Source organism: Sorex fumeus, unplaced genomic scaffold (assembly GCF_029834395.1).
Source record: "Sorex fumeus unplaced genomic scaffold, SorFum_2.1 ptg000063l, whole genome shotgun sequence".
Taxonomy (NCBI): domain Eukaryota; kingdom Metazoa; phylum Chordata; class Mammalia; order Eulipotyphla; family Soricidae; genus Sorex; species Sorex fumeus.
This window is the reverse complement of record NW_026606120.1, coordinates 4,604,883-4,630,041: the sequence shown is the minus strand read 5'-3', so window position 1 is coordinate 4,630,041 and position 25,159 is coordinate 4,604,883. Positions and strand designations below refer to the sequence as shown.

General features: G+C 45.7%; 2 protein-coding genes, 1 non-coding gene and 1 pseudogene across 3 annotated transcripts; 2 read left to right on the top strand and 2 right to left on the bottom strand.

The window, feature by feature from the left end:
• The first annotated feature begins 9,392 nt into the window (after positions 1-9,392).
• On the top strand, positions 9,393-10,416 carry MCCD1 (mitochondrial coiled-coil domain 1). The gene is made up of 2 exons (XM_056127196.1): positions 9,393-9,659; positions 10,227-10,416. Exons 1-2 carry the CDS (start codon positions 9,489-9,491, stop codon positions 10,413-10,415), a joined length of 360 nt encoding a protein of 119 aa, XP_055983171.1. The 5' UTR covers positions 9,393-9,488; the 3' UTR covers position 10,416.
• Positions 10,417-10,654: 238 nt separating this feature from the next.
• On the bottom strand, positions 10,655-24,955 carry DDX39B (DExD-box helicase 39B). Its single transcript, XM_056127178.1, has 10 exons — positions 24,661-24,955; positions 22,646-22,773; positions 22,290-22,382; positions 19,732-19,915; positions 17,391-17,509; positions 15,279-15,410; positions 12,423-12,532; positions 12,192-12,336; positions 11,110-11,257; positions 10,655-10,891 (listed from the first exon to the last, which is right to left on the bottom strand). The coding sequence occupies exons 1-10, from the start codon at positions 24,869-24,871 to the stop codon at positions 10,875-10,877; spliced, it is 1,287 nt and encodes a 428-aa protein (XP_055983153.1). The 5' UTR covers positions 24,872-24,955; the 3' UTR covers positions 10,655-10,874.
• Positions 14,556-14,656, top strand: LOC130036287 (uncharacterized; annotated as a pseudogene).
• Positions 19,606-19,680, bottom strand: LOC130036310 (small nucleolar RNA SNORD83). Its single transcript, XR_008794354.1, has one exon. It is a non-coding gene; the product is annotated as a small nucleolar RNA SNORD83 (small nucleolar RNA).
• Positions 24,956-25,159: the final 204 nt, after the last annotated feature.

The following is a 25,159-nucleotide window of genomic DNA, read 5'->3' as shown; positions in this document are numbered from 1 at the left end:
TTAACTGTGTACCTCACAGTGTTGTTACTGTGTTTGGCATATCGAATACGTCACAGGGAGCTTGCCAGGTTCTGCCGTGCTCTGCCGTGCGGGCGAGATACTCTCGGTAGCTTGCCGGGCTCTCCAAGAGGGGCGGAAGAATCGAACTCGGGTCAGCCATGTTGGCTGCGTGCAAGGCAAATGCCCTACCACTGTGCTATCACTCCAGCCCTGTGTTGTTGCCAAACACAGTAACAACAAATCTTACAATGGAGACATTACTGGGCCCACTCGAGAAACTTGATGAACAATGGGAGGACAGTGCTACAGTGCTACCTCACAGTGATTCAATTAAAAAAATAATAATAATAAAAACAAATTTAATAAATAATGGGCCAGAGCAACAGTTCAGTGGGTAGGATGCTTGCCTTGCACAGAGCAGATCTGGATTCAATCTCTGGCATCCCATATGATCCCCCCTGAGCACTGCCAGAAGCAATTCCTGAGTGGAGTCAGGAGTAACTCTTAAACACCAGGAGTGACCCAAAATCAGAAAAGAAAAATATGATTCTAGCTCAAACCAAGATATTCCATTTCCGGTCATGATAACCGGCCCTACGTATAACATCTAATTATACCAAATCCAATTTATATAGCCATTTGTAATCACAAGGCCACTGCGTGCCCCATAGTCAATCATTCTGTCTTTTCAGAGCCCAATAGAAACTTTAGCTTTAAAGTTGCTTTTTCATGGGGGTTAATCTCTCTTTTGCAGCTGGCATGATCTCCCCTCAGAATCCCAGGACTGACATGTGAGTCTCCCACTGGTGCTTGGTTTAGCTCAGTTCTGAATCTTTCCCACCACTGGCATCTCCGGCATGATCAGGTCTGCTGGGTGGAGAGGTGGTTACACCCATTACTTAAATCTGCTGCAGTTTCCATTATGTTCAATTCCCACTCAGAACTGGCAGTTTTCATGTCACCTGTAATAAGAGCCAAGCAGTCTACCTCACTGTGGGATACTAATCAGGCCCTTACTTCTTTGCAGTAAGGGAAGCAAGATGCAACTGTTCATTTTTTCCTTTGGAGGGGATGTCCCTGTGTGCCCCTAGTCTCTGAACCTCTAGAACAAGAACTTGGTAGGGTTCACCACGAATGGATCAATCCTGTTATAGAAGAGAGGGGACCCCACCTGCTCCAACTAGATGGCATATGTAAGAAAGCAAATTCTCATTGAACACTAGATTAAGCCCAGTTAATCTTGATCTTGACCACTGGCTGCAAAACTGTGATGGAAAAAAGATTTTGTTGCATATAATAAACCACCCAGTGTATGGAGTTGTTAGAAGGGCATGCATAAGCCATCAGCTGTTTTGACATCCTATGGAGTTGTTAGAAGGGCATGCATAAGCCACCAGCTTATGACACCATGTTCTCTCATTCTCCGTGTCCCCTGCAGGTCAGGTGCCCTCCCTGTGCTCTCCTCTGGGTTGGTTATGCACATTGAGGTCACTGCATCTTGCTGATTAACTCTCACTACTGGGCCTCTATCTCTTTAAACCTCCCATTCCCCAGGGATATTAATGTGCAAATTCTGGGATCACCTTTCTTACTAACACCAACACCCACCTGCCCTCAGGGTGGTGCCAAAGGCTGCTGTTGAAGATGTGACTTCTGGGAACAAGTATGACACCCTCTTCTCACCTCCTGTAAAGACAAATGTCGGGGACTCTGTGCCCTTAGTCCCAAGAGTTCCAAAATGCATGGCCACCCTACTGGGGAATATTACATAAACAGTGAGATATTGTTCCCAAATAAGAGATGATTTTAGATTGTAAAATGAGTTTGAATCAACTAGGAATAGAGTTTAAAGAAAAAGATTCTGTATTTATTTCTCTATGTTGTTACCATCGGAGGCATGAGGCAAGCAGATTTTGCAGAGGTCAGGGGGAGACACAAGGAGAGCTCCTGAGTGCTCGCTCCTCTCTGCCAAATAACACATTACAGAATTTTGTATTATTTTATTTTTAATATTTTATAATATTAGGGAATAATTGTTCTCAGTGTAATAATATTAAAGAAAGGGAGAAAGGGTTTTGTTTGGGTGGGAGGTGGGGTTTCTCATTTGTTTTTAGCATTATCTTGCAGTGCCAGGATGATGGACTGAACACAGGGGCTCACACATGTAAGGCTCACACAAGTGCTCTATAGCAGAACCATATCCCTGGCCTGAAGAAAAACATTTTTAAGATACAAATATTGATGCATACATAGGGGCAAGTGATTTATAAATATTTAAAATTCTAGAAATTTATTATATTATATAATCAATTATATATATTGATTATATAAGGGCCCCGGCAAGCTACCGAGAGTATTCGATATGCCAAACACAGTAACAACAAAGTCTCCAATGGAGACGTTACTGGGCCCGCTCGAGCAAATCGATGATCAACGGGAGGGCCTTTACTTTTTACTTATATAAGGGCCAGAGAGATAGTACAGCAGACAGGGCACTTGCCTTGCACTTGTCTGACCTGGGTTCAATCCCTGGCATCCCATATGGGCCCCCAAGCATTGCCAGGAGTGATTCCTGAATGCAGAGCCAGGAGTAACCCCTGAGCATTGTCAGTGTGCCCCCAGCAAGTACGTGTGTGTGTGTGTGTGTGTGTGTGTGTGTATTTGATAAAAGAAAATATGGCAAAGCAGTAAAAAGGTTAAATCTAGGTTAACCACTGAAGTATTCTTTTAAATGCTTGGTATCTCAGAAACTTTTCCCAAAAATGTGGAGACATTTTTAAAAATAATAATGCATAGGAGCCAGATATTACAGTTGGTAGGGTGCTTGCCTTACACACAGCTGACCCAGGTTCAATCCCCAGTACCCAATAGTCCCTTGAGTAATATCCCTGAGTGCAGAGCAAGGAGTAAGCTCTGAGCACCGTCCGGTTTTGCCCCCAAACCAATAAAAATTACAATGTTTAATGACATGAGAAATATTTACAACTTAGTGTTGATGAAAATTAGACTGCAAGAGTATTGTGTGCAAGAATGTGCCAATGGGTTTACAGTATCTGTGTGTTGGTGTCGGTGTCTGTAAGTGTGAATGTGCACCTATTCAAATTCATTGAAGAAATATTTTAAAAGTCAACAACCAGGCACTTTCAGAAAGTGAAAATGCAACTGAATAATTAAAAACGTTATTCTACCCTCACAAGTTTATATTCACGTAGAGAAACATCAAGAAGCAAGTTACAGATAAAAGCATGTGCTAGTTTCCAGAAGCCCCAGCCACCTACACGGCACAACCGCCACCATGTAAACTCACTACCCAATTAAATATTCCAAAGTTTCCTGAGCTCATGGCTGCCACAACATCTCCAAACTCTACAATGACATCCCAGTAGGAGCACACCAAATTAGATGGCAAAGTAACACAGAAACCAACGAAGCAAAAAAAAAAAAGAAAGAAAGAAAGAAAAAGAAACGAACTAAGCTCAATAAAAACATTAACACAGAAGGCTTAACTGCAACAACAGCATGGTAAACCCTCAGACAAGGACTAAATGTCCCCATGATGAGATATAACAATTTTCACAAATTTCTTTTACTGAAGTATTTTTTTATAATTGCATTAGCCATCGCATATAGCCAAGCGATATGAAATCAAGTATTTTGTGCCTGCTTGTAGAATAACATTGCCATAGGGAGCTCAGGTTTATCGATTACACCCATCACAGTGCTCCCGAGTCACTCCCATTCCTCTGTTTATCTGTAAACTCTTCTCTGTGCTCTCCTCCCCAGTCAGTTAATCACCTTTTCTCCCTAATCAGATTGTTAGCTTGTAAGATCAGATCCTTCTAAGGACACTGAACTTGTAAGTTATGTCCTTTGCATAGTTTACCTTAAAGCAATGTCCTTTCTGTATGGACACAGGAAGACAGTCAATATTATGCTTTGTAACTTGGGAGTTGATTGACTCCGAATATTTACTCCTGAGCATCTCCTTTCTTGACTCAGTTGCCCTTTGTTCCTAGCACCCCAAAAGCAGGGTCCCAACAAGGGACTGAATGGACCCAGGGCAAGCTGTGAGCTACCCTGACATCGAAATGGGCCAGGCCAAAGGGCCACGATACTCAACTATAAGTTGAGGGCATGATCATGGACAAATGTTGTCATGATCCAAAAGTACGTAATGACGAGACTAGGACCCTGCTGGGCTAGGAAGACTAACCTGGCCTGAGGACTATAATGTATATGTATGTGTATATATATATATATATATATATATATATGTACTGTAATGTGTGTGTATATATATGTATGTATGTGTGTATCCCATCAACGGCCAAGACTCAGAGACTATAAAATCCAGCTCCCGGACGAGAACAGTGCAGTCTGCCCCCGCGCCTGGCTGTTCCTCACCAGGACCCGTTGGAGGGGAGCGGGTTGAGCTTTCCTCCCCACCCCGACTAGGGCTCCAGCAGCCAAAGACCTCCAGGACCAGCCACCACCATGCTGAGACCACTCTCCACACACCTGAAGGTACTGGCAGAGGGACAAATCCACGCGGGTTCCGGGACTGAGATCTCCCAGCCTACTCGGATTGGAGTCGAGCATCCTCCACCCAGATCCTCCAAATTCCAATAGGCGGGGGTCACACCCACCACCTGGCCCCCTGGCGCCGTGTAATCCCATCAACGGCCAAGACTCAGAGACTATAAAATCCAGCTCTCGGAACCGCGCGGCCGCATTCACGGCCACGCGACATCTTATTAGGACATCTTTTATGACATCTTATCATCTCTTACCTACTTTGGACAAACTTGCAGGCTATCGAATGTAGCCTGCCCACAGGGCAGAGTCTGGCAAACTCCCCATGGCGTACCAAATATGCCAAATACCAGTAACAATGATGGGTCTCATTCACCTAAAGAGCCTTGAATATAATCTCAGGGTTAGGATGAAAGAGACGTTACTGGGGCCTGCTCGAGGCATTCGACGAGTAACAGGAAGATGAATGAATGAATGTGTGTATATATATATATATATTTATATATATATATTATATATATATATATCACTGTTCTCCCGTTGTTCATCAATTTGCTCGAGCGGGCCCATTGGAGAATTTTGTTGTTACTGTGTTTGGAATATTGAATACATCACGGGTAGCTTGCCAGGCTCTGCCGTGCGGGCGAGATACTCTCGGTAGCTTGCCTGGCTCTCCGAGAGGGGCGGAGGAATCAAACTCAGGTTGGCCATGTTGACTGCGGGCAAGGCAAACGCCCTACCACTGTGCTATCGCTCTAGCCCCATATATATATATATATATATATATATATATATATATATATATCGGAATATATAGTGAGATGTCCTCAGGAAGAACCAAACTGTAAGTTTATCTCTTACTGTGCTCATACAGAATGACATTGCTAGAAATATTAGAAGTAGACTTACTACAACTATTTAAGTAGATTACTAGCTGAGGAAAGAATACACCCTTGTTGGGATCCCACCCTTGAGCAGATCTCCTAGTAATCTGGAATAAATCTCTTTAGATGAGATTTAATCCTTGAGTTAATCTCCTCAGGAGTGGTCTTACCTCTCTTTGCTGATCTGTTAATGTTCAACCCACCTTTGTGTCACCACCCTATTTTTTATAAAATTGCTATATAAACTAAGACTGTAAGCTCCAAGGGGACTTGGGTTCGAGAGAGCAGAGACTGAGGCTCAGGCTGAGGCTCAGGCAGAGGCTCAAGCTGAGGCGCGGGCTCGGGAGCTTGGGCTCCAGAGGTCAGAATCAGAGGTGAGAGTGAAGACTGGAATAAACTACAATTGATACCGACCAGCCTTGCCCTCATTTCCTTCCTTCACCTGCCCATCGCCATCGACCTCCCTGGGGTGGGGGAAATGGCTCAAGACTACCGAACACAGGATGTGGGAGAGATAGAGCGCCGCTGGACCTTCTGAAAACACACACCTGCTAAGAGGAACAGGCTTGGAGGGGGGTTGGGAAAATGGGGACATTGGTGAAGGAAAGGTGACCCTGGTGGTGGAATTGGTGTTGAAATATTGAATGTCTGTAATGAATCATTATGAACAACTTTGTAAACCAGTGTTTAAATAAAAGGGTGGAGGGAGCATGTGTTAGTAATTGGGTGTGAACAGGACAGTGTAGGAAGGTGGGTGAAGGGAAGTGGTGTCACACACGGGGGCAGAGTGTGCCTCTCAGGAAGGTCAGAGAATGTCAAACAGAGGAGGGCCAGGGACATGTTTCAGGTCCAGGGAACAGCAGTGGAGGCGCTATGTGACCCAGCTGTGCTGGTGCAGGGTCTCAGTGAAGGCCTAAATCTGAACCCTCACCATCAAGTGTAGAAAGGGTTTGCAAAAGAGTGATTTTTTTTTCATATAATATACTTGAAAAGCTCACTTGGGGCATTAAAGTTAAACCATGGGAAAGTTTCATCCTATTTCACATGAAACCAGTGAGAAATGAACAAGTAAATCAACTTTTATATCCTTTCCTGAGGAAAATATGTGGTTGTTGCTATATCAAGAAAGAATGCTGAGGGGGGCTGGAGCTATAGCACAGCGGGTAGGGTGTTTGCCTTGCACACGGCCAACCCGGGTTCGATTCCCAGCATCCCATATGGTCCCCCGAGCACTGCCAGGAGTGATTCCTGAGTGCATGAGCCAGGAGTAACACCTGTGCAATGCCGGGTGTGACCCAAAAAGCAAAAAAAAAAAAAAAAATGCTGAGGGTCTGGGAGATAGCTGAGAGGCCTGGAAACTTTACATGTGGGAGCCACAGGTTTAATCCCCGGCACTGGAGGGAGAGACCCTTAAGCATAGCCCCTAAGATTGCCTGGTGTGCCCACCTCAAAAACAGGAATAGAAAAAGTAAAAGAAAATTAAAGTGAGCTTTTCCTTTCCACTTTCCTGGGGACACCAAAGGCTAGAGATAGGGGTAAAGGGGTGAAGTTCCAGCACGGCTCTCCTTCGGCTGCCATCCCTGTGGAATCAGGGATGCTCAAAATTTTCTTCTCCCAGGCTTTTTTAGACAAGCACTGTGTGAGGCAAGATTGGTTTCTGCCTCCCCAGAGTCTCAGGAGGGTTGGAGGTGTGGCTCCGTGCAGAGCAGGCCTGGGGGGTCAGGAACCACACGGCCCCAGAGTGTTAGGGAGCGACCCTGATCACAAATCCAGAAGTAGCCTGAGAGGATCGCTGGGTGTACCCCAGCCCCCCCCCCCACAAAAAATTGTATGAAGTACAATGAAATAATTGTACCTGCATATAGCTTGCTGATTGTTTTCATATTAAAGAATGCAAATGCACAGCTTCTTTTTTTTTAAAGCCAGTAATGTGTTCTGCATATCACAAGTAGTTACTCTGAGGATAGTCTTATTTTTTTTTTAATTGAAGTATCATAATTTGCAATAATGTTGAACTTGTTTTATAGTTGCAGAGTTTCAAGATTCACCGCCCCCCCCCACCCCAGCCCTCAAGGATAGTCTTAATGTGAAAGCATGTCATGAGGGGCCTGCCTCCCTGAGCCAGAGGAGTCCCCAGTATTGCTGGGTTTGGTGCCCCTTCTCCCTCTCTAAAATACCCCAACATGTGTCAGGACCAGAATGCAGCTTAGCGCTAGAGTACTTGCCTTGCATGTGTGAGCATGCAAGTGTTTGACCCCCTTGAGCTGGAGTGATAGCACAGCAGGTAGGGCATTTGCCTTGCACGCGGCCCAACCTGGGTTTGATCCCCAGCATTCCATATGGTCCCCTGACACGGCCAGTAGTTCCTGCATGCATAAACCAGGAGTAACCCCTGAGCATCACTGGGTGTGACCCAAAAAGCAAAAAAAAAAAAAAAAAAGTTTTACCCCCTATACTGGCCCCCCATCATTTGTGACACTTTTATGAGATGAAGTTCATCAAACTTAGAAAAGGTATTCAAAAGCCAGTTGCATCAGTGAGGGACATTTGCAAAGTGATTCCTGCTTTCAGAATGAGACACAGTCAGACTTTCTTCCTATTCAATGAGTAATTCCAATTATTCAATATGCTGTTGATGTTGCTTTTTACTGAAAACCACTTCTAAAAATTCAAAAATAAAAGCAAACTTTTCTTCCTAAAAAAAAAAATTCTTCTCCCAACCACTTTCCCCACCCACACCTGGGTGCCCAGTTTCCCAATAACCGCACCTCAGGGTCCAGATACTCAGTGAATTCCAGAGTAGCGCAGTGGCACCCCCGAGTGGCCAGAGGACCCAGCTCCCCTTTCCTGCTGGGGCAGAACTCAAGACTTCTAACTTGAATCTTGACTTCTAAGAAGTCCCACTGTCAGGTTTGGGGGTTTCCCTAAATTCAATGGCAATGATGCTTCCTCCCCATTGAATCATGAAGTCAGCCCCAGGACACAGTGAAATTCCAACTCAAAGTCCACAGGTAGGTACTGGTCCCCAACAAAAAAATGCTGCTTACCACATGATGCACCCAGATCATATATTTATAAATTTCCTTATGACAATTCTTATTTCTATCTTAACCTTCCATTGGTTCTCCCATTCTCATGGGTTCAGGGGTAAAAAGGGGTCCAATGCACCCCTATGACAATCTCGTTTCCTACCCACCTGGGCAGGGGCTTGTTATTCCTGCTCTGGGGTTGGACCCAGGCAAAGGTACTGACAAATTACATGGTGCATGAACTAGGCTTTTATTCCCAAATCCAAAATCAGAGATTAAAGGACTTGATTCAACATAGCTTGATGTCTACTCAGTGTCATAATGTGCCAAGAGTCAAGGCTACATGATCCAGCAGTGCCCATGTATATTAGAAAGGGCAAAAACCTCGCAACATGCAACAAAAAACACAAAGGGGATGGAGCTACAGAGATGGTACAGCTGGGAGGGCTTTCGCCTTGCACGTGGCTGACCCAGATTTGATCCCCAGCATCCCATATGGTTCCCCAAGCACCACCAAGAGTGATTCCTGAGCAGAGCCAGCAGTAACCCCTGAGCATTGCTGGGTGACCCAAAAAGCAAAAACAAACAAAAAACAACCAAGAGGAGTAGAGCGCCATTCTGCGTGAAAAGGAAAACAGAAGGGAAATAGACTTAAGTCAGATGCAGTGAGATTCGAAGGGCTAAAGCCCACGCAGGAGCCCTGGTTTCACTCCCCAGCACAAGGTCCCGAAAGCAACTTTGTGTATCACCCACGCGCCAAGCTAGTGAGTGCTTAAGTGTTTCTCACTTACAGATCTGTAGTGTGAACCCTGTCCTGCAATCGTGAGAAAAGAGAAAATGCTAGGAAGACTCGGAGGTAGGTGACCAGTGTTTTAAGTTTTGCCTCAACCAGTTTTTTCATACCCAAGTTCCAGGTCTCCAGGCAGTATGGGAGGGAACTGGGTAGTGGAGCAGGGCAGGGGCAGGGCCAGGCACTGAAGCGAGGCAAGGCCCAGAGGGAGCCAGTTCCGGGGCACTCAGTCAGCTGCCCGCTTCACCCACCATGGTGCTGCTGCCTCTGCCCTGGCTGGCCCGGTGCTGCTACCGGTGCCTTCTGCGGCCGTCCTGGGCCCTGGCGCGCCAAGGCTCCGGGAGGTGCTGCTCTCAAAGCCCTGCTGCAAGCACTCCAGAGGCCACCAGTTCCGCAGATGAGAAGATAAGGACACCCCCCAGGGTAAGTGGGGCCAAGGGCGGGGCGGGAGGGATTCTTACTAAGAGGACATCAGTTTTTCTGCCCCAAGTTGTTACCAACACCCAGCCCTAAAGCTTTTTCCCCATTCCAACCCAGCCTCCCTTCCCCATACACACCATTCCCACCCTCACCAGATCACAGGGTTCTCCCCCCAAGTCCTTCCCTCCTTTCCTGCAATCCACAAAGTCCTTGAACAGGTATTTCCCACCGAGCAGTTAATTATTTCTTAAGAGGGGGAGGGGCAAGTCCTCTCCTGCGCATTTCCTTGTAGGAGTCTAGTTACAGCGCATGGGTCAGTGATCTCTAAAATGCACCCCTCTGACCTAAGCGCTGCTCCCTCTTTGCCCAAGAGAAAAGGCCTTCAATTATGTAGCACCCAAATCCCATCCTGGTACCACATGCACAGAACCAAGTCAGGAATAACCCTGGCTCCTAGGAGAACTGTCAGATATGGCCCCAAAACACTTGGAAACACAAACAAAAAAAGGGCAGTCAGATCCCTGCCTCAATTCCCTGGGCTAACTAATGCTTTTTCCCCACCCCACAAAGGGCGCACGGCCCCGCCCCTCCGTGGAGCTGACCCAGGCGGAGGAGCTGCTGGAGCAGCAGCTAGAGCTGTACCAGGCTCTGCTAGAAGGGCAAGAAGGTGCTTGGGAAGCCCAGGCCCTAGTGCTCAAGATCCAGAAGCTAAAGGAACAGATGAGACGACACCGTGAGAGTCTTAGGGACAATGCCTAAACTCTCCACCAGATTCTGCTTCACTGAGCCCCCAGAGCCCCTGGGTAAACACCTCAGCCTCTCCCAAGAGAAATGCGAACACCCCCACAAATGGCAGAATTGGATAATGAAGACTTAGGACCATGTCAGTGTTTGGAAATCATCCTTCTCCTGACCCCTCCAGGGCAGTCCTTACAGAACGTACCGTGGATTATGCATCAAAATAACCTCACCCCAATTCCAATAAAGGGACGAAATGCTTACAGACACCACAGACACATGTGTTTTTTAGTTTTGTTAAAAAAAAGATCTGACAAATCAGGAAATGGGAGCTCAGGAGTGGTGATGATGCAAAACAGGGAATCCAAGGACTGGGGCTTGGGGGCTCTCAGGAATAGGTGGCAGTAGTGTCTCCTTTATCCCACACCTGGTGTCTCCCGAAGAGGGACAGACTCGTCCCCGAAGAGGTGGGTGGATCCTCTACCGCGTCTGTTCAACTGAAGAGAAACAAAGCCATTAGATCAGGACATGGCAAAGAGATTGTGTAGTTTTGTGTGAATTTGTGCAGTGTTTGTGGGGGGTAAGGGTGCGGGGAGGGGGTGCGTTTCCAGAGGCTATTTTGAAAAAAGGTGTCTATTACACACATTCACAATGAAATATAAGATACAACACACAAAGAAACAAGAGGTTTGGCTGGGGTAGCTCTGATACTTACTATAGGAGGAGATGTCAATCTCATCAGGCAGTTCACTGATATTGACCTCAAATCGATCCTGCACATCATTGAGGATCTTGGCATCGTTTTCATCTGACACAAACGTGATGGCCAAACCCTTAGTACCAAACCTGCCAGCTCTGGCCACCTGGAAAGAGATGACACAGGGAGTGAAATTAGAAAGACACCCAAGGAGAGGGCAAATATGAAATGTGAAGGGGGACCAACAGTACAGCAGGTATGGTGCTTGCTTTGCATGTGGCTAACCCAGGTGTAAACCCCAGCATCCCAAACAGTCCCAACCTTCAAGGAATGGTATCTGAGTGCAGAGTCAGGAAGAAACCGTGAGCACAGCAGGGGTGACCCAAGTCCCCCCCCACCCAAAATTAACAAAAGAAACACAAAGAAATGAAGAGGGGCCAGAGAAAATTGTGGGAGGAAGGAAGGTGATAAGAGAGATAGTAAGTAAGGAACTTGCTTGCCTAAGAGGCACACCCAGGTTCAGCACTGTCAGGGCGTCAAACCCTGAGCAAAGAGCCAGGGGGAAAAAAAACTGAGCACTATTGGTGCAACCCAAATACTCACAAACCAAAATAAAATATGAACCCAAAGATATACTACTGGAGGTATGGCACCTCCCTAACATGCTGCCAACTGGGGTTCGATCCCCAGTATACCATATGATCACCACGCATCACGGTCCTCCCGATGTTCATCGATTTGCTCGAGCGGGCCCAGTAACGTCTCCATCATGAGACTTGTTGATACTGTGTTTGGCATTTCGAATACGTCACGGGGAGCTTGCCAGGCTCTGCCGTGCGGGCGAGATACTCTCGGTAGCTTGCCGGGCTCTCCGAGAGGGGCGGAGGAATCGAACTCAGGTCGGCCATGTTGGCCGCTTGTAAGGCAAACGCCCTGCCGCTGTGCTATCGCTCCAGCTGAAAGTAATTCCCAAGAGCAGTCAGGAATAATCCCTGACTGCGAAACTGCCAGGTGTGCCCGCACCCAATTATTTTTTGAAAAAGAAAAGTCCCAAAGAGAGCCAGAAAACCAGCAAATGTCCTCCTGGGAGTGAGGCTTACCCGATGCAGGTAGGTATCTGAATCCTCAGGCATGTCATAGTTAAAGGCGATATTCACCCGCTCAATATCCATGCCTCGACCAAACAGGTTGGTTGCCACAAGAATTCGTCGTTGAAAATCTTTAAACTGCTGATACCGAGATAGCCTTTGTGAGAAAGGAAATTAGAAGATTGTTGAGATTACCCTCTCATAGCCCCCTTTCCTCCCAAGCATCTTCCCCACCTGCCTCACCTTTCTTCCTGGGGCATCCCACGGTGGATGGCAATGGCTGGGAAGTTCTGCTCCACCAGGAGCTGGGCCAGGGCAATGCAGCGTTGCACAGACTTCACAAAGATCACCACCTGTGTGTGTGTGTGTGTCAGAGTGAGGGGATGCAGTAGGTGAGGATCCATGTGCATGTGAATAAGATTAGTGAGGAGAGAAGATTTCAGTAATTACTCTTCTTCCTTAGTCCCTCTTATTCCACATTTTCTCTTCTGCTCTAATTATAACTTAGCCTTTCTCATTTTATTGGAGTAGACACACTGCAGAGAAGGTATAAAGGTATAAAAATACTAACCAAAATTATCAGACTATTAAGAAATGAGATACCTCACGAAACTAGTAAAAAAAAAATCTAATTTTACTGTTATCTGCAAATTCTCTTACTCAATAAAACACACAAGTCCCCTGGGGCACTGCTCAGAGGTAGAGCAGTCCTGCATGTGTTGGGTTCAATCTCTGGCATCATCAAAGAAATTACTTTTTAAAAACCCCACATAGGGCCAGAGACAATGTATCTGATAAGAAACTTGCCATGCTCATGGTTAACCTGAGTTAAATCACCAGCATCCCATCTGGTCCTCTGAGCACCCAGGAGTGATTCCTCAGAGCAGAGTCAGAAGTAACAACTGAGCATCTCTAAGTATGGCCCAAAAGAAAAAAAAAGAAAAAAGGGGGGGGGAGAAACCCCACCACACACACAAAAACGAAGAGATCTACCCAAATACACAACACGACAGGTAAAATGATCAAATGTTTCTCAGTAAAGGCGGGGAAAATAAAGTCCTGGAACTTTTACAAGTTTTAAAAAACCTTCAAGGCCATTGCTGGAGTGACAGCACAGTGGGTAGGGCGTTTGCCTTGCACGTGGCCGACCTGGGTTCGATTCCCATCATCCCATATGGTCCCCCGAGCACCGCCAGGAGTAATTCCTGAGTGCCTGAGCCAGGAGTAATCCCTGTGCATTGCCAGGTGTAACCCAAAAAGAAAAACAAACAAACAAAAAAAAACCCACAAAACTTCAAGGCCAGAGACAACAGTACAACAGGTAGGGTGTTTGCCTTTCACAGGGCTGACCTTAGTTCAATGCCCAACATCCTATATGGTCCCCCAAGCCCGCCAGGAGTAATTCCTAAGCAGAGCCAGGAATAAACTCTTGAGCATTACCAGGCATTTCCCAAAACAAAACAAAAAATTAAGAATAAACTAAAAAAAATATATATTTGAATACCTTCAAAGCATTGGAGGGGCACACATACCAAGCAGTGCTCAGGAGTTATTAATTTCCAGTTTAGTGCCACAGATCAAACTCGGCCTCCTGCATGCAAAGCTTGTACCCAGCCAAGTGTTTTATTTTTTGAGACTTATTTTATTTAGCATTTCTTTTCTGGAATAAAAAAAAGCAGTTTCTAGAGCTGGAACAATATTACAGCAGGTAGGGCGTTTGCCTTGCATGCAGCTGACCCAGGTTCAATTACCAGCATCCCATGTGGTCCCACAAGCACCACCAGGAGTAATTCCTGAGTGCAGGAGTAACTTGAGCATCACCCAAAAACAAATAAAAGTAGTTTCCTTTGGGACCAGAGCAATAGTACTGTGGGTAGGCCATCTGCCTTGCACATTGACTGATCCAGATTAAATTCCCACACAAATATGGTTCCCTGAGCTTTGCCAGGAATAATCCCTGAGTATAGCTGGGTTTGGCTGTTTTAGCAGTTACCATCCCCCCATCATGTCGAATTATAGCATATAATTTTATTTTAAAACAATTTTGTTTGGGACCAGAGAAAGCCCAGTTTGACCACTTGACACCACAAATGGTCGCCTGAGCATCACTAGGAGTGAACTGAGGTAAGAATAGTCCCAAGGTTCAATGAATTCAATTCCCTCCCGAAAGAAACCATTTTCATTTAAAAGAATTGGCCAGGGCCAGAGCAATAGTATAGCGGGAAGAGTGCTTGCTTGCACAGTAACAGATTTGATCCCTGACATCCCATATGGTCACCCAAGCACCGCCAGCCAGAAATTAATTCCCGAGTGCAGAGCCAGGAGTAATCCCCGAGCATCACAGGGTGTGGCTCAAAAATAAAAAGAACTGATATAGTGCATAATTCTGCAGCACATATGCCAAAACTGAAATGATACAGAGGTTAGCATGGTCCCTGTACAACAATGACATGCAAATTCGTGTAGTCCATATTTTTATGACTAACTTGTAGGATATAAAAAAAAAAAGTATGAAATTAATATCCAACGCCAGGATTACTGGTCAATGGTTGAAAATTACCACAAGGGTGTTGGGGAATGGAGGGTAGTTAAAGATAGAGGGTCCATTATGATAACATTAATTGGAACTGAACACACTGGACAAGAACTGAGTGTTAAAAGTAGGTAAAGGATATACATTATAACCTTTCAGCATCTGTATTGCAAACTATAATGCCTAGAATGAGAGAAAGAGAAGAGAGGTGCCTGCTATAGAGGTAGGCAGGGATGGGAGGGATTTACACTGGTGGACAGATGGGCGTTGGAACAGTGTATGACTGAAACCCAATCATGAACAGCTTTGTAATGCTCTATCCCAGTGATTGAACAAAATGAAAAATTTTTTAAAAAATGAAAAAAGAATTGATACAGGACCTATATAAAAGCAAAACTACTGATCAGCTAAGGGCCTCACACATACTCGTGCTTTACCACTTGATTCACATCCTCAGTCCTTTTTTCACATCACTCGGATTTGCTATGTCCTACTAAGTGTATGCATAGGTTTCTGCTACCATTGGAGACAAGCTCATTTCCCTCCGAGATCTCCTAAGAACTGACCTGGTTGAACTCAAGGACATCCAGAAGGTCAAAGAGCTTCCGGTTCTTCTCGTTGTCCTTCAGTTTCACGTAGTACTGCTGCAATCCATGCAGCGTCAGCTTCGTCTCATCATCCACGAAGATCTCCATTGGCTGGGGGGGAGGGGGGAGCAAGGGGGTGGGAACGGGAGGAGGGCAGAGTGGGGGGGTTAAACCTGGGGGGGTGGAGGAAGTTGATCTCCAAAACACCCCATGGGGGGATGGGGAGAAGAGAAATTTGAAAACCCACCCCCCACCAAAATACCACATTTTGATGTGACCTCTTTCACATTACAGCTAAAATCTATTTTTTTTAAGATCACCCAACTGAAAATGGTCACATGGAAGAGGGCACTGCAGGGAACAAAAAGGGCAGTGAAACCACCCAGTGGCAAGAAGCCACTACCTCAAATGGAGGCAGTGGAAGAAATAAAATAGATGATTCTCAATGAAGAACATGCACTGAACACCTGGGAAGTGATGGCTCAAGTGACTCAAAGTCAGAATAACCCCATCAGAACTGCTAAGAATGTGGGAGAGGGCCAAGACTATTCCATCAGTGTTCCCTCAAACAGGAGTGTCATAACCATACTAGGAGGTTTGTAAGATTAGAACGCTGCAACGGACTTTGGTCAAAATGCCATAAAAGTAGAAGCAAAAATTACTCAAACGAGATGGGTTAACAACTTGCCCTCAGGGGTCAACTTTAGTCTCTAAATGAATCCAGCTATTTCCAGTGTTCCATGGAAGGTTTGGTTAGTGGTACTATTAAAAGCATCCAGAGCAGCAGTTATGCACTCCTCTTAAAATACCCTTAAAGGGAAAAGTAACACAAAAAAGAAACTGATATTAAGGCTCAACTCCAGAGCCCAACATTTTTACCACTCTTCAATAATTTGGGGATATAATTAACATGAAAACAGAGAATCTAAGTTTTTAGGAAAGGGGGTACATGTGTCATGGGAGAAATCCAGAAGCCCAACCCCGAAAGGCAGGCTAATAATAAAGCTTTCCACAGAAGTTCCATGGCATCCTTCAAATCTAACTGTAGCCACAAGTAGAGCTAGAGACTGACCAGACTGACCACCCCACGGGAAGGAGCAAAGCAGGGAGGAACACAATCCACTGCTTATACAGAGGCCCTACCTAGCCCCATCCCTTAACTCCTGGTTACATTCAAGTGGGGGGGCCCTCATTTTACCTTCCCCATATCCCTCTCCCCCCACCCAGTATTAAAAAAGTGTTCTAAAAAAGAAAAAAAAACTAGCCCCCCATTCAGGACACCCCTCCCCCACCAACATATATTAGGGGGAAACAGGGAGCACGGCACGCCTTGGATTCAGGAAAAAAACCGGGAACGGAAAATGAGGCTGGCTGGGTCCTCAGCTTCCTGGTCAGGTTTCCCCGCAGCCTCCGCTGCCGCCATCCACCGCTGGTGCGTCCGCATTCCCCCGCCGCGCCATGGTGCTTCTCTGCTGCCGCCATCGCTCACATCAACCGAGGTTCCGGATGGGTGCGAGGAAGTGAGGGTGGGGAGGAGGAGGGGACGGGGAATGAGGTGCCAGAGGCCCCCAACCCCTGGAGGTAAGGAGGGAGCCGATTCACTCGTGCTGCTTGCTCTTCTCTTTGGACATGCCCTGTCATCTGTCTGTCCCTCTCTTGCTCTCCTGCCACCGGGAGGTTTTGAGTTTGAGGGAGCAGGAGGCTCCGGCTGTATGCTCGATGCCACCTTGAGGGTGCGTGGCTGTGTAGGGGTTATGTAGGAGACGATGCATGGAAGGTAGGGCAGAAAATCCTGCCCTCCCCCATAGGGAGAAGAGGTTCCAAAAATGCTGTGATTGCAAAAAAAAAGTCGGATACTACCCGCTCTCACGTTAACCCGACCAAGTCTTCCGGAGTTTCCCTAGCGCCCGCGCAGACCCTAACACTAGCTGTCTCTGCTTCTGTGTGTCTCTTCAAGGAGTCATCACTCCCAGATGGGCGTATGCCCCCTTCTTGGCACTTGAAGGGCAAAGGAGTCTGGAGGAAGAGGGTGCGGAAGGGGAGGAGGCAGCGGGCAGGGAGTGGAGGTAATGAAGGTAGAAGGGTATTTACGTCTTGCATGAACTTGCGGCACACTGGGCGGATCTCTTTGCTCAAGGTAGCACTGAACATCATGACCTGCTTCTCATGGGGGGTCATGCGAAAAATTTCCTGGACATCCCGACGCATGTCTGTAAGAAAAAAAAAAAGATTGAAAATGATATAGAAGAAAAACAGGACTATGTCATTAACAATAACAAGGGTTGGAGGCATAGTGCAGAGAACAGGGTGCTTGCCTTGCACACAGCTAGACGCGGGTTCCATCATCCCCTGCATGCTATTGTAGTCCCCCAAGTACTGCCAGGAGTAATTCCTGAGTGCAGACAGGAATAACTCCTTGAGCGCAATCAGGTGTGGCCCAAAATTTTTAAAAAATCACTTCAGGAGCTGGAGCAATAATACAGCAAGTAGGGCCCTTGCACACAATCAACTCAGGTTCAATCGCCAGCATCCCAGATGGTGCCCTAAGCCCCTGCCAGGAATGATCTGAGTGCAAAGCCTAGTCTAAGCCCTGAGCACGGTGACCAAAAAAAAAAGAGGGGGGGGTAGAAAATCAATTCAGCAAGAAAAGTATTTGTCTCAGGCTTTCAACAATTAAATCACACCCATAATAGGGTCTGCATGGCTGACCCAGGTTTAATATTTGGCATTCCATGTGTCCCCCAAGCACCATCAGGAGTAACTCCTGAGGGCAGAGCAAGGAGTAATCCAATTATCTGCCAGGTGTGATCCAAAAAGCCAAAAAATAAAAAATCAAATCCTTAACATACCACAAACGGCTCAAAGGGCTGGAGCACTTGTTTCCTTGTGGAAGCCCTGGGTTGAATGCCCAGCACTGCATGAACCTGAGAAGCACTAGTAGGGGTTCCTGATCATGCCAAGGTGTGCCACAAGCCCCCACCCCTGCCTCAAACCACATCCACAGTAACAACAGTGGGAAAAAGTAGTAGAATTAGAAGACTTGGAAAAACATGTTGAAATTCCAAAGCCCAAAACCATACAAGTCAACCTTGTGAGGAGGCTCACAAGGGTCAATTTTATAAAACACTTTATGATCTCTCCCATTCCCATGCCTAAACAGAATGCAGCGACTAGTCTACAAACATCAGGCACCTATTACAATTTAGCTGTTAAGATTCATCCCATACTTCCTCTGGGTAAGGTTTCTGAAACTGTGTCTACTTTAAAAGACCCCTCCCTTTTTACCAAAGAAATGCAAAATAGGAAACTCCATATAAAATCTCCACCTAGTCAGCATATGAAAACATGTAACTTGCCCAAAATTTATCGATACTAAAAGAGTTCTGAACATACCAATACCAAAAACTAATTAAAAAATCACAACAGTGGCCGGAGCGATAGCATAGCGGGTAGGACATTTGCCTTGCATGCAGCCAACCCAGATTTGAGTCCCAGCATCCCATATGGTCCCCCGAGAACCGCCAGGAGTAATCCCTGAGTGCAAAGCCAGGAGTAACCCCTGAGCATCACCAGGTGTGACCCAAGAAGGAAAAAAATCGTAACAATTAAAATTGCTATGAAAAACACAACAATCCCAGATATTCCTAGCAGCACCTGCATTTCTCAGACAAAGGGGGGGGTCACAGGAAAAAAAAAAAAACAAAAAACATTCTGCCCTGCTCTAAATTGTTTTCCTGCCAAGTTGGGCCCATCCCATGGCTGAACATCTAGAATAGTCAAAATTATTCAGAATGTCATTATCTGAGACCACATCCTCCTCCACTTTCGCTCTGAGTTCTACAGAAAGCTTTTCTTCTATAATTTCATGTACTACACTGGAATAACACACCAAATTCACACAAACACTCCCCGTATTAATTCTAGGACTAAGTCTAAAGATTGAGTCAACATAAATTTCAACATACTGAACTAAGTATTCCAGAAGAGTAGATCGTCTCCTCCACAAAATCTGATACCCAAGTATAAAGTGTGGAGAGCTGTGACTGATGTTCAAGATCAGCAAAGTCTCTCTCAAAGACGTACTGGTCACATAAATATGACACCCCACCCCCCCATTAACAAGGCTGCACAAAAAGCTTAACAAAAGGGCCAGAGATGGTACAACAGGGAAGGGGCTTACCCAAGTTTGAAACCTAGCACTGCATATATCCCCCCTAAGCACTTCCAGTGGTAATACCTGGGCACTGCTGTGTACAGCCCCAAAACCAAAAATCAACGCATAACACAGATCAACCAGGGAAGCCAGAGCCATCAGTCATGGGTGATAGATAAGAGTCGTCCTGGCACGTAAGTGCTCCTGTATCAATAAACATCATTTGGCTCTAGAGGGCAATTCCCCAATCACTAGCCCAGCCTGAGCACTGCCACTCACCGAGCTGTTCAAGCATCTTATCACATTCATCCAAGATAAAGTGTTTGATGTGTTTGAGGTTGAGGCTCTTATTTCGAGCCAAGGCTAGGATGCGGCCTGGAGTTCCCACGACGATATGCGGGCAGTTCTTCTTCAGCACCTCTTCATCCTTCTTGATAGAAAGACCACCAAAAAACACTGCGACCTGCCAAGCCAGAAGAAAACATCTCAGAAAGAAAGAGACACATTCTCCCATGGTTCCCACCATTTTTCATTTATCCTCCAGTTCTCAGAACATTTCAAAGCTAAGAAAGCATGAGAGGTCACCCAATATGAAACCGATACCCTTAAACTATTGAGAGAAAAATGACTTGCCCACAGCTGCATGGCTAATCTAGCGGAATAGTACTAGCATTCAGCTATTATGACTTATGCAACAATCTTCCTTTCCATGACAGTCAGGTTAGCCTTCAATATAAAAAGGATGACAAGCAATACCGAAAGACTCATCTTTTTTTTTTTTTGCTTTTTGGGTCACACCCGGCGATGCACAGGGGACCATATAAGATGCTGGGAATGGAACCAGGGTGGGCCACGTGCAAGGCAAACACCCTATCTGATGTGCTATCGCTCCAGACCCAAGACTCATCTAGTTTCACGAAGAGACCTTAGATAAAATTTTAACTCCTTGACACACCTCCAACAAAACTACTAATTCAGGCTAAATATATTACTCCATGTTAAACCATTGAGAATGGATATTAAGGACCTGAGTTTAGTATACAGAATCAAGTAACACAAACTGCTTTCAAGTTTCAAAGGGTGAAGGTCACAGCGTCTATAAAAATTTTAAATTGCTCCTTATAGAACAAAACTTTTCAGCAAGAGATACAAGGCATCACTTAAAAAAAATTCTCTTGCCAAATTTTAGCTTGGGGTTCAGAGATGGTACTTCAGGAAGGCACTTTGCTTTGTGTGCAGCTGACATGAGTTCGATCCCTGGCATCCCATATGGTCCTGAGCACCTCCAGAAATAACCCCTCAGGACTGCCAGGTGTGGTAATAGCAACAGTACAGGAGGTAGAGTGCTTGCTGGCACATGAACAACCCAAATTTAATTCCCTGCTACACATATGGTCTCCTAATCCCTCCAGGACTGATCCCTGGAACTAACACACGTGTAGTATATCTGTAGAACTAGCCTCCTCAGTAAGTCACTGTAACATCATTTTGTTAAAACAAACAAATAGGGGCTGGAGCAATAGCACAGTGGTTAGGGCAAATGCCTTGCACGCAGCCAACCCGGGTTCAATTCCCAGCATCCTATATGGTCCACTAAGCATCACCAGGAGTGATTCCTGAGCCAGGTGTGACCCAAAAAAGGGGGGGGGGGGGGGGAAGAGGCCTTAATCAAAGACAGGTTGAAAGGGGAATAGAGATACAGTACGGCAACTAGGGTTCTTGCACTGGAAGTAGCCGACCCGGGTTCAATCCCCAGCATCCCATATGGTCCCCCCAGCACTGCCAGGAGTAATTCCTGAGTTCAGAGCTCCTGACCATCGCTGGGTATGACCCAGGTAAAAAAAAAAGTGATAATATAAATTAAATAATCTCAACTACTCTTCACCACATCCCAGCCAGGTGGCAATTACATTAACTTTGTAAAGTCCAAATTTATGTAACTATATAAACAGGGTCCAATTACTTAGGGACACTGTTTGAGTATGTATTTATTCTAATAGGTCTGGTCTGTAAAGGAACTGGTATAATCATTATTTCCAAAAGGACCCTACATAATCTGAAAGTACCATAAATAAAGCTATATAATGCAAAACATCTCACCATTTTAAAGCATCCTCATTCACATGTTAAAGATGTTAAATAAGATGTTTAAATGTAAGATGTTTGAGACTGTAACCTTGTCTTGCCACATCCCCTTAATTTCTCTATCAACCAGTATATTTCAAAGTCAATATAAATAATGTTCTGGGGCCAGTGCAATGGGGTGCAGGTAGGGGGGTGTTTGCCTTGCATGCAGATGACAGGGTCCAATCTGCAGCTCCCCATAGCGTCCCATGAGCCTGCCAGGAATAATCCCTGAGCAAACAGCCAGAAATAAGCCCTGAGCACTGCCCATGTGGTTCATAAACAAATTAAATTTTAAAAGAACCTATCATCTTGGGGCCCAGATGTAGCACAGTGGTAGAACTCATGACTTTAGCTAGGAATGTCTGACACAAACACACACACTCTCCTTCCTACCAAAAAAAGATAAAAGTGATCATGAGTTTTGCATTGAGTTTTCCAATCTGTCTTCTGTTGCACAGGTACATTTACATAATGTTCAAAAGCCAAGAAAAACTGAAATTTATTTCATATAGCAAACATCACTAAAGTGTTATACATAGAAGAAATGAGCCTAGGGCTTTATAAAATCTATACACAAAGATTTACAAGAATTTAATATGCTACATGTACAAAGAAGTTCATATACGGGTAATGTGACAAGATAGGTGATCTTACAAATTAATTTCCCATTCTTCAAACCCTGTTCTACCAGGTCTCTTACTCGGACTTACCTTGACATTGGGCATGTATTTAGAGAAGCGCTCATATTCCTTGCTTATCTGAAATGCCAACTCTCGAGTGTGACACATCACCAGCACAGACACCTTTGGAGAGAAGCAGATGGAAACAGATATGCAACACATCCTGTGATTCCCCCTCTGGGTGACTGCCACAAGGCACACATGGCAGACCACAAATTACTTCAATTCTAACATCTAAATCAATCCCAGAATGACCTGTTATCCTCACTGTTACAGTGAAAAGTGATCTTAGACAAGAGTCTAAGTGGACCACCTGACCAAAAAAAGCAGCCTTCTCAAATATTCCTGACTAAAACGCTTTGCCCAGCACTTTTCCCAAGAGTTACCTGCCCAGTGACTGGCTCCAGCTGTTGCAATGTGGCTAGCACAAACACCGCTGTCTTTCCCATGCCGGACTTGGCCTGGCACAGGACATCCATGCCCAGAATGGCCTGCGGGATACACTCATGCTGGACTAGAAACAGAAAAACAGGTTAGATTCCAATCTCCCTAATACCCCTTCATTACCATGTCAACCCCACTTCTCACCACTCTTTCCTTTCTTTGGTGTCTGGGCCACACCTGGTTTATTTCTAGCTTCATGTTCAGGAATCCCTCTTGGTGGGACCCAGGAGACCAAATGCAGCGTAATCAGGTGCCGTATCCTTTGTACTATCTCTCAGGACCAACCACTCAATTCTTTTTTTAATTTTTATTAGTGAAACATCATGAGGTACAGTTGTAGACTTACAAATTTTTGTACTTGGGTTTCAGTTATACAATGATCGAGTACCCATCCCTCCACCAGTGCCCATTCTCCAACACCACTGATCCCAGTCGTCGTCGTCGTCCCCCCCCCCCGTCCTACCCTGCTTCTGTTGCAGGGCATTCATTCCCTTTTGGGTGCTGTGGTTCGAACCACACAACTCTTACGTGGCCCTTTCTTATCAACTTAAAAATCACTTCCACCTTTCCATGCCTCTGACCTCTCAATCAATCCAATTCAACCCAAATCAGACGCTCCTTGTCCTAGCTTTAGTCTCTTTCCGTTTCAGCCCCCGTATACTATTGCTAACAACTCTCTTGTACCTACCAATACTCAACAATGGTGCTCCTTGGGTCCTTTATTCCCTTAATCTGATTTTTAATTGTGCCACACCCAGGGGTTCTCAGGGCTTACTCCTGGGATCATATGGGATGCTGGAGATTGAACCCAAGTCAACAGCATGCAAGGCAAGCACCTTACTGCTATACTCTTATCTCTTTAGCCCCTACTTTCCTTAATTTGTAATGTCAGTGACATTTGATCATTCTTGTTTGGGGCCACACCTCACAATACTCAGGGGTTACTCAGACCCTAATCTGTGCATCTGAGTGTGTGCCACAGGTAACTTCTATACATGGTTATCAAGCATTGGGTCATGTAACGTGTGTAACCTGAGACAAAATAAAACTCATAACTGACGCAGAAGGAGTCATCTTTTGACCTGCCATAAAGGTTTCCGGAAGGGTTGGAGAAATATTACAGCAAATACGGCCATTTGCCTTGCACTCTGACAACATGGGTTGGATCCCCAGAATCCCATTTGATCCTGAGTACTGCCAGGAGTAATTCTAGTCTGTGCACAGTCAGGAGTTACCACTGAGTAGGGTGTGGCCCAAAAACAACAACAGAAAACTGAGTTTCCAGAGACTAGATTAGTGTAATCCAGTAGAAGAGGACTAAAGATCCAGCAAGCTACTCTGGGAAGTCCGAAAACATATGCCAAGTGACAAAACCTTTTCAAAGCAAAGATAAGCCAGTAGTAAGAACAAAAGGCAGGGCCAGGGAAAAGTACAGTGGTTAGGGTTTTGCCTTGAATGTGGTCAACCCTGGTTCAATCACCCCAGCATCACATCTGATTTTCTGAGCCCCACCAGGAACGATCCGAGTGCAGAGCCAGGAGTACTGAGCACAGCTAGGTATGGTGGGGAGGGAAGGGAGAAACAGAATGGCAAACCTCTAAATTACTTTTGGAGCACCAGCATTTTCCTTTTATCCCAAATAAAAGACCAGCACTAGGGCTAGGAAGGTAGTAGCGAAATTATCGCTATCTAATCTCCAGTACTGCCTGGCCCCTAGCACTGCCAGTAGACACACCCAAGCACACCCTAAGTAGTCCCCAAAATGGAGGGCTTGCGGGAGGGAAGGAAAACACTAGACCTCTCCTGTTCCCTTAACTATTTTTGATAATTTCCCTTTTTTTGAAGTATTCTAAAAATACATTACCTGAGTAACAACGAACATAGCTGCTTCCTCTACCCTGAAAAATTCTAACACGCTATGCCCAACAACAAAAACCTCCCTTAACAGAAGATTTACCTTCTGATGGATGCTCAAAGCCACAGTCAACAATGGCCCGGAGTAACTCTGGTTTGAGCAGGAAGTCCCGGAAACCAGAGCTGTGGATGGAGACGTAGGAACCCTTGACGTCCTTCTTGGCAGGGGCCTCAGTTCCATCTCCCCCCGCTGCGGTCTCCACCTCATCCTCTTCATAGTCCAAGAGCTCGTTGTCCACATCATTCTCTGCCATGTCTGGGCGGGCAGGGGGACTAAGGGAGGGGATTCAGGACGGTTCACTCAGGGGAAGTGGAAAGTAGGGAGGTGACTGGGGAGGGGGGCTGGAGGAACAGACACTAGTTTGACAGGAGAGCTGGGAAGGGGGGGAAAAAAAAACACGCATCAGTTAGGGCAAAAAGCCTCCAGGACACCGAGACTCAAACACACTACAGGGAAGGGGGGATCGGGAGGGATGGTCGTGCTAGGTCATTAGCTCCCCAGTAAGTACAGAAACAAGGAGCAGAAACCAGGGCATTGTGGA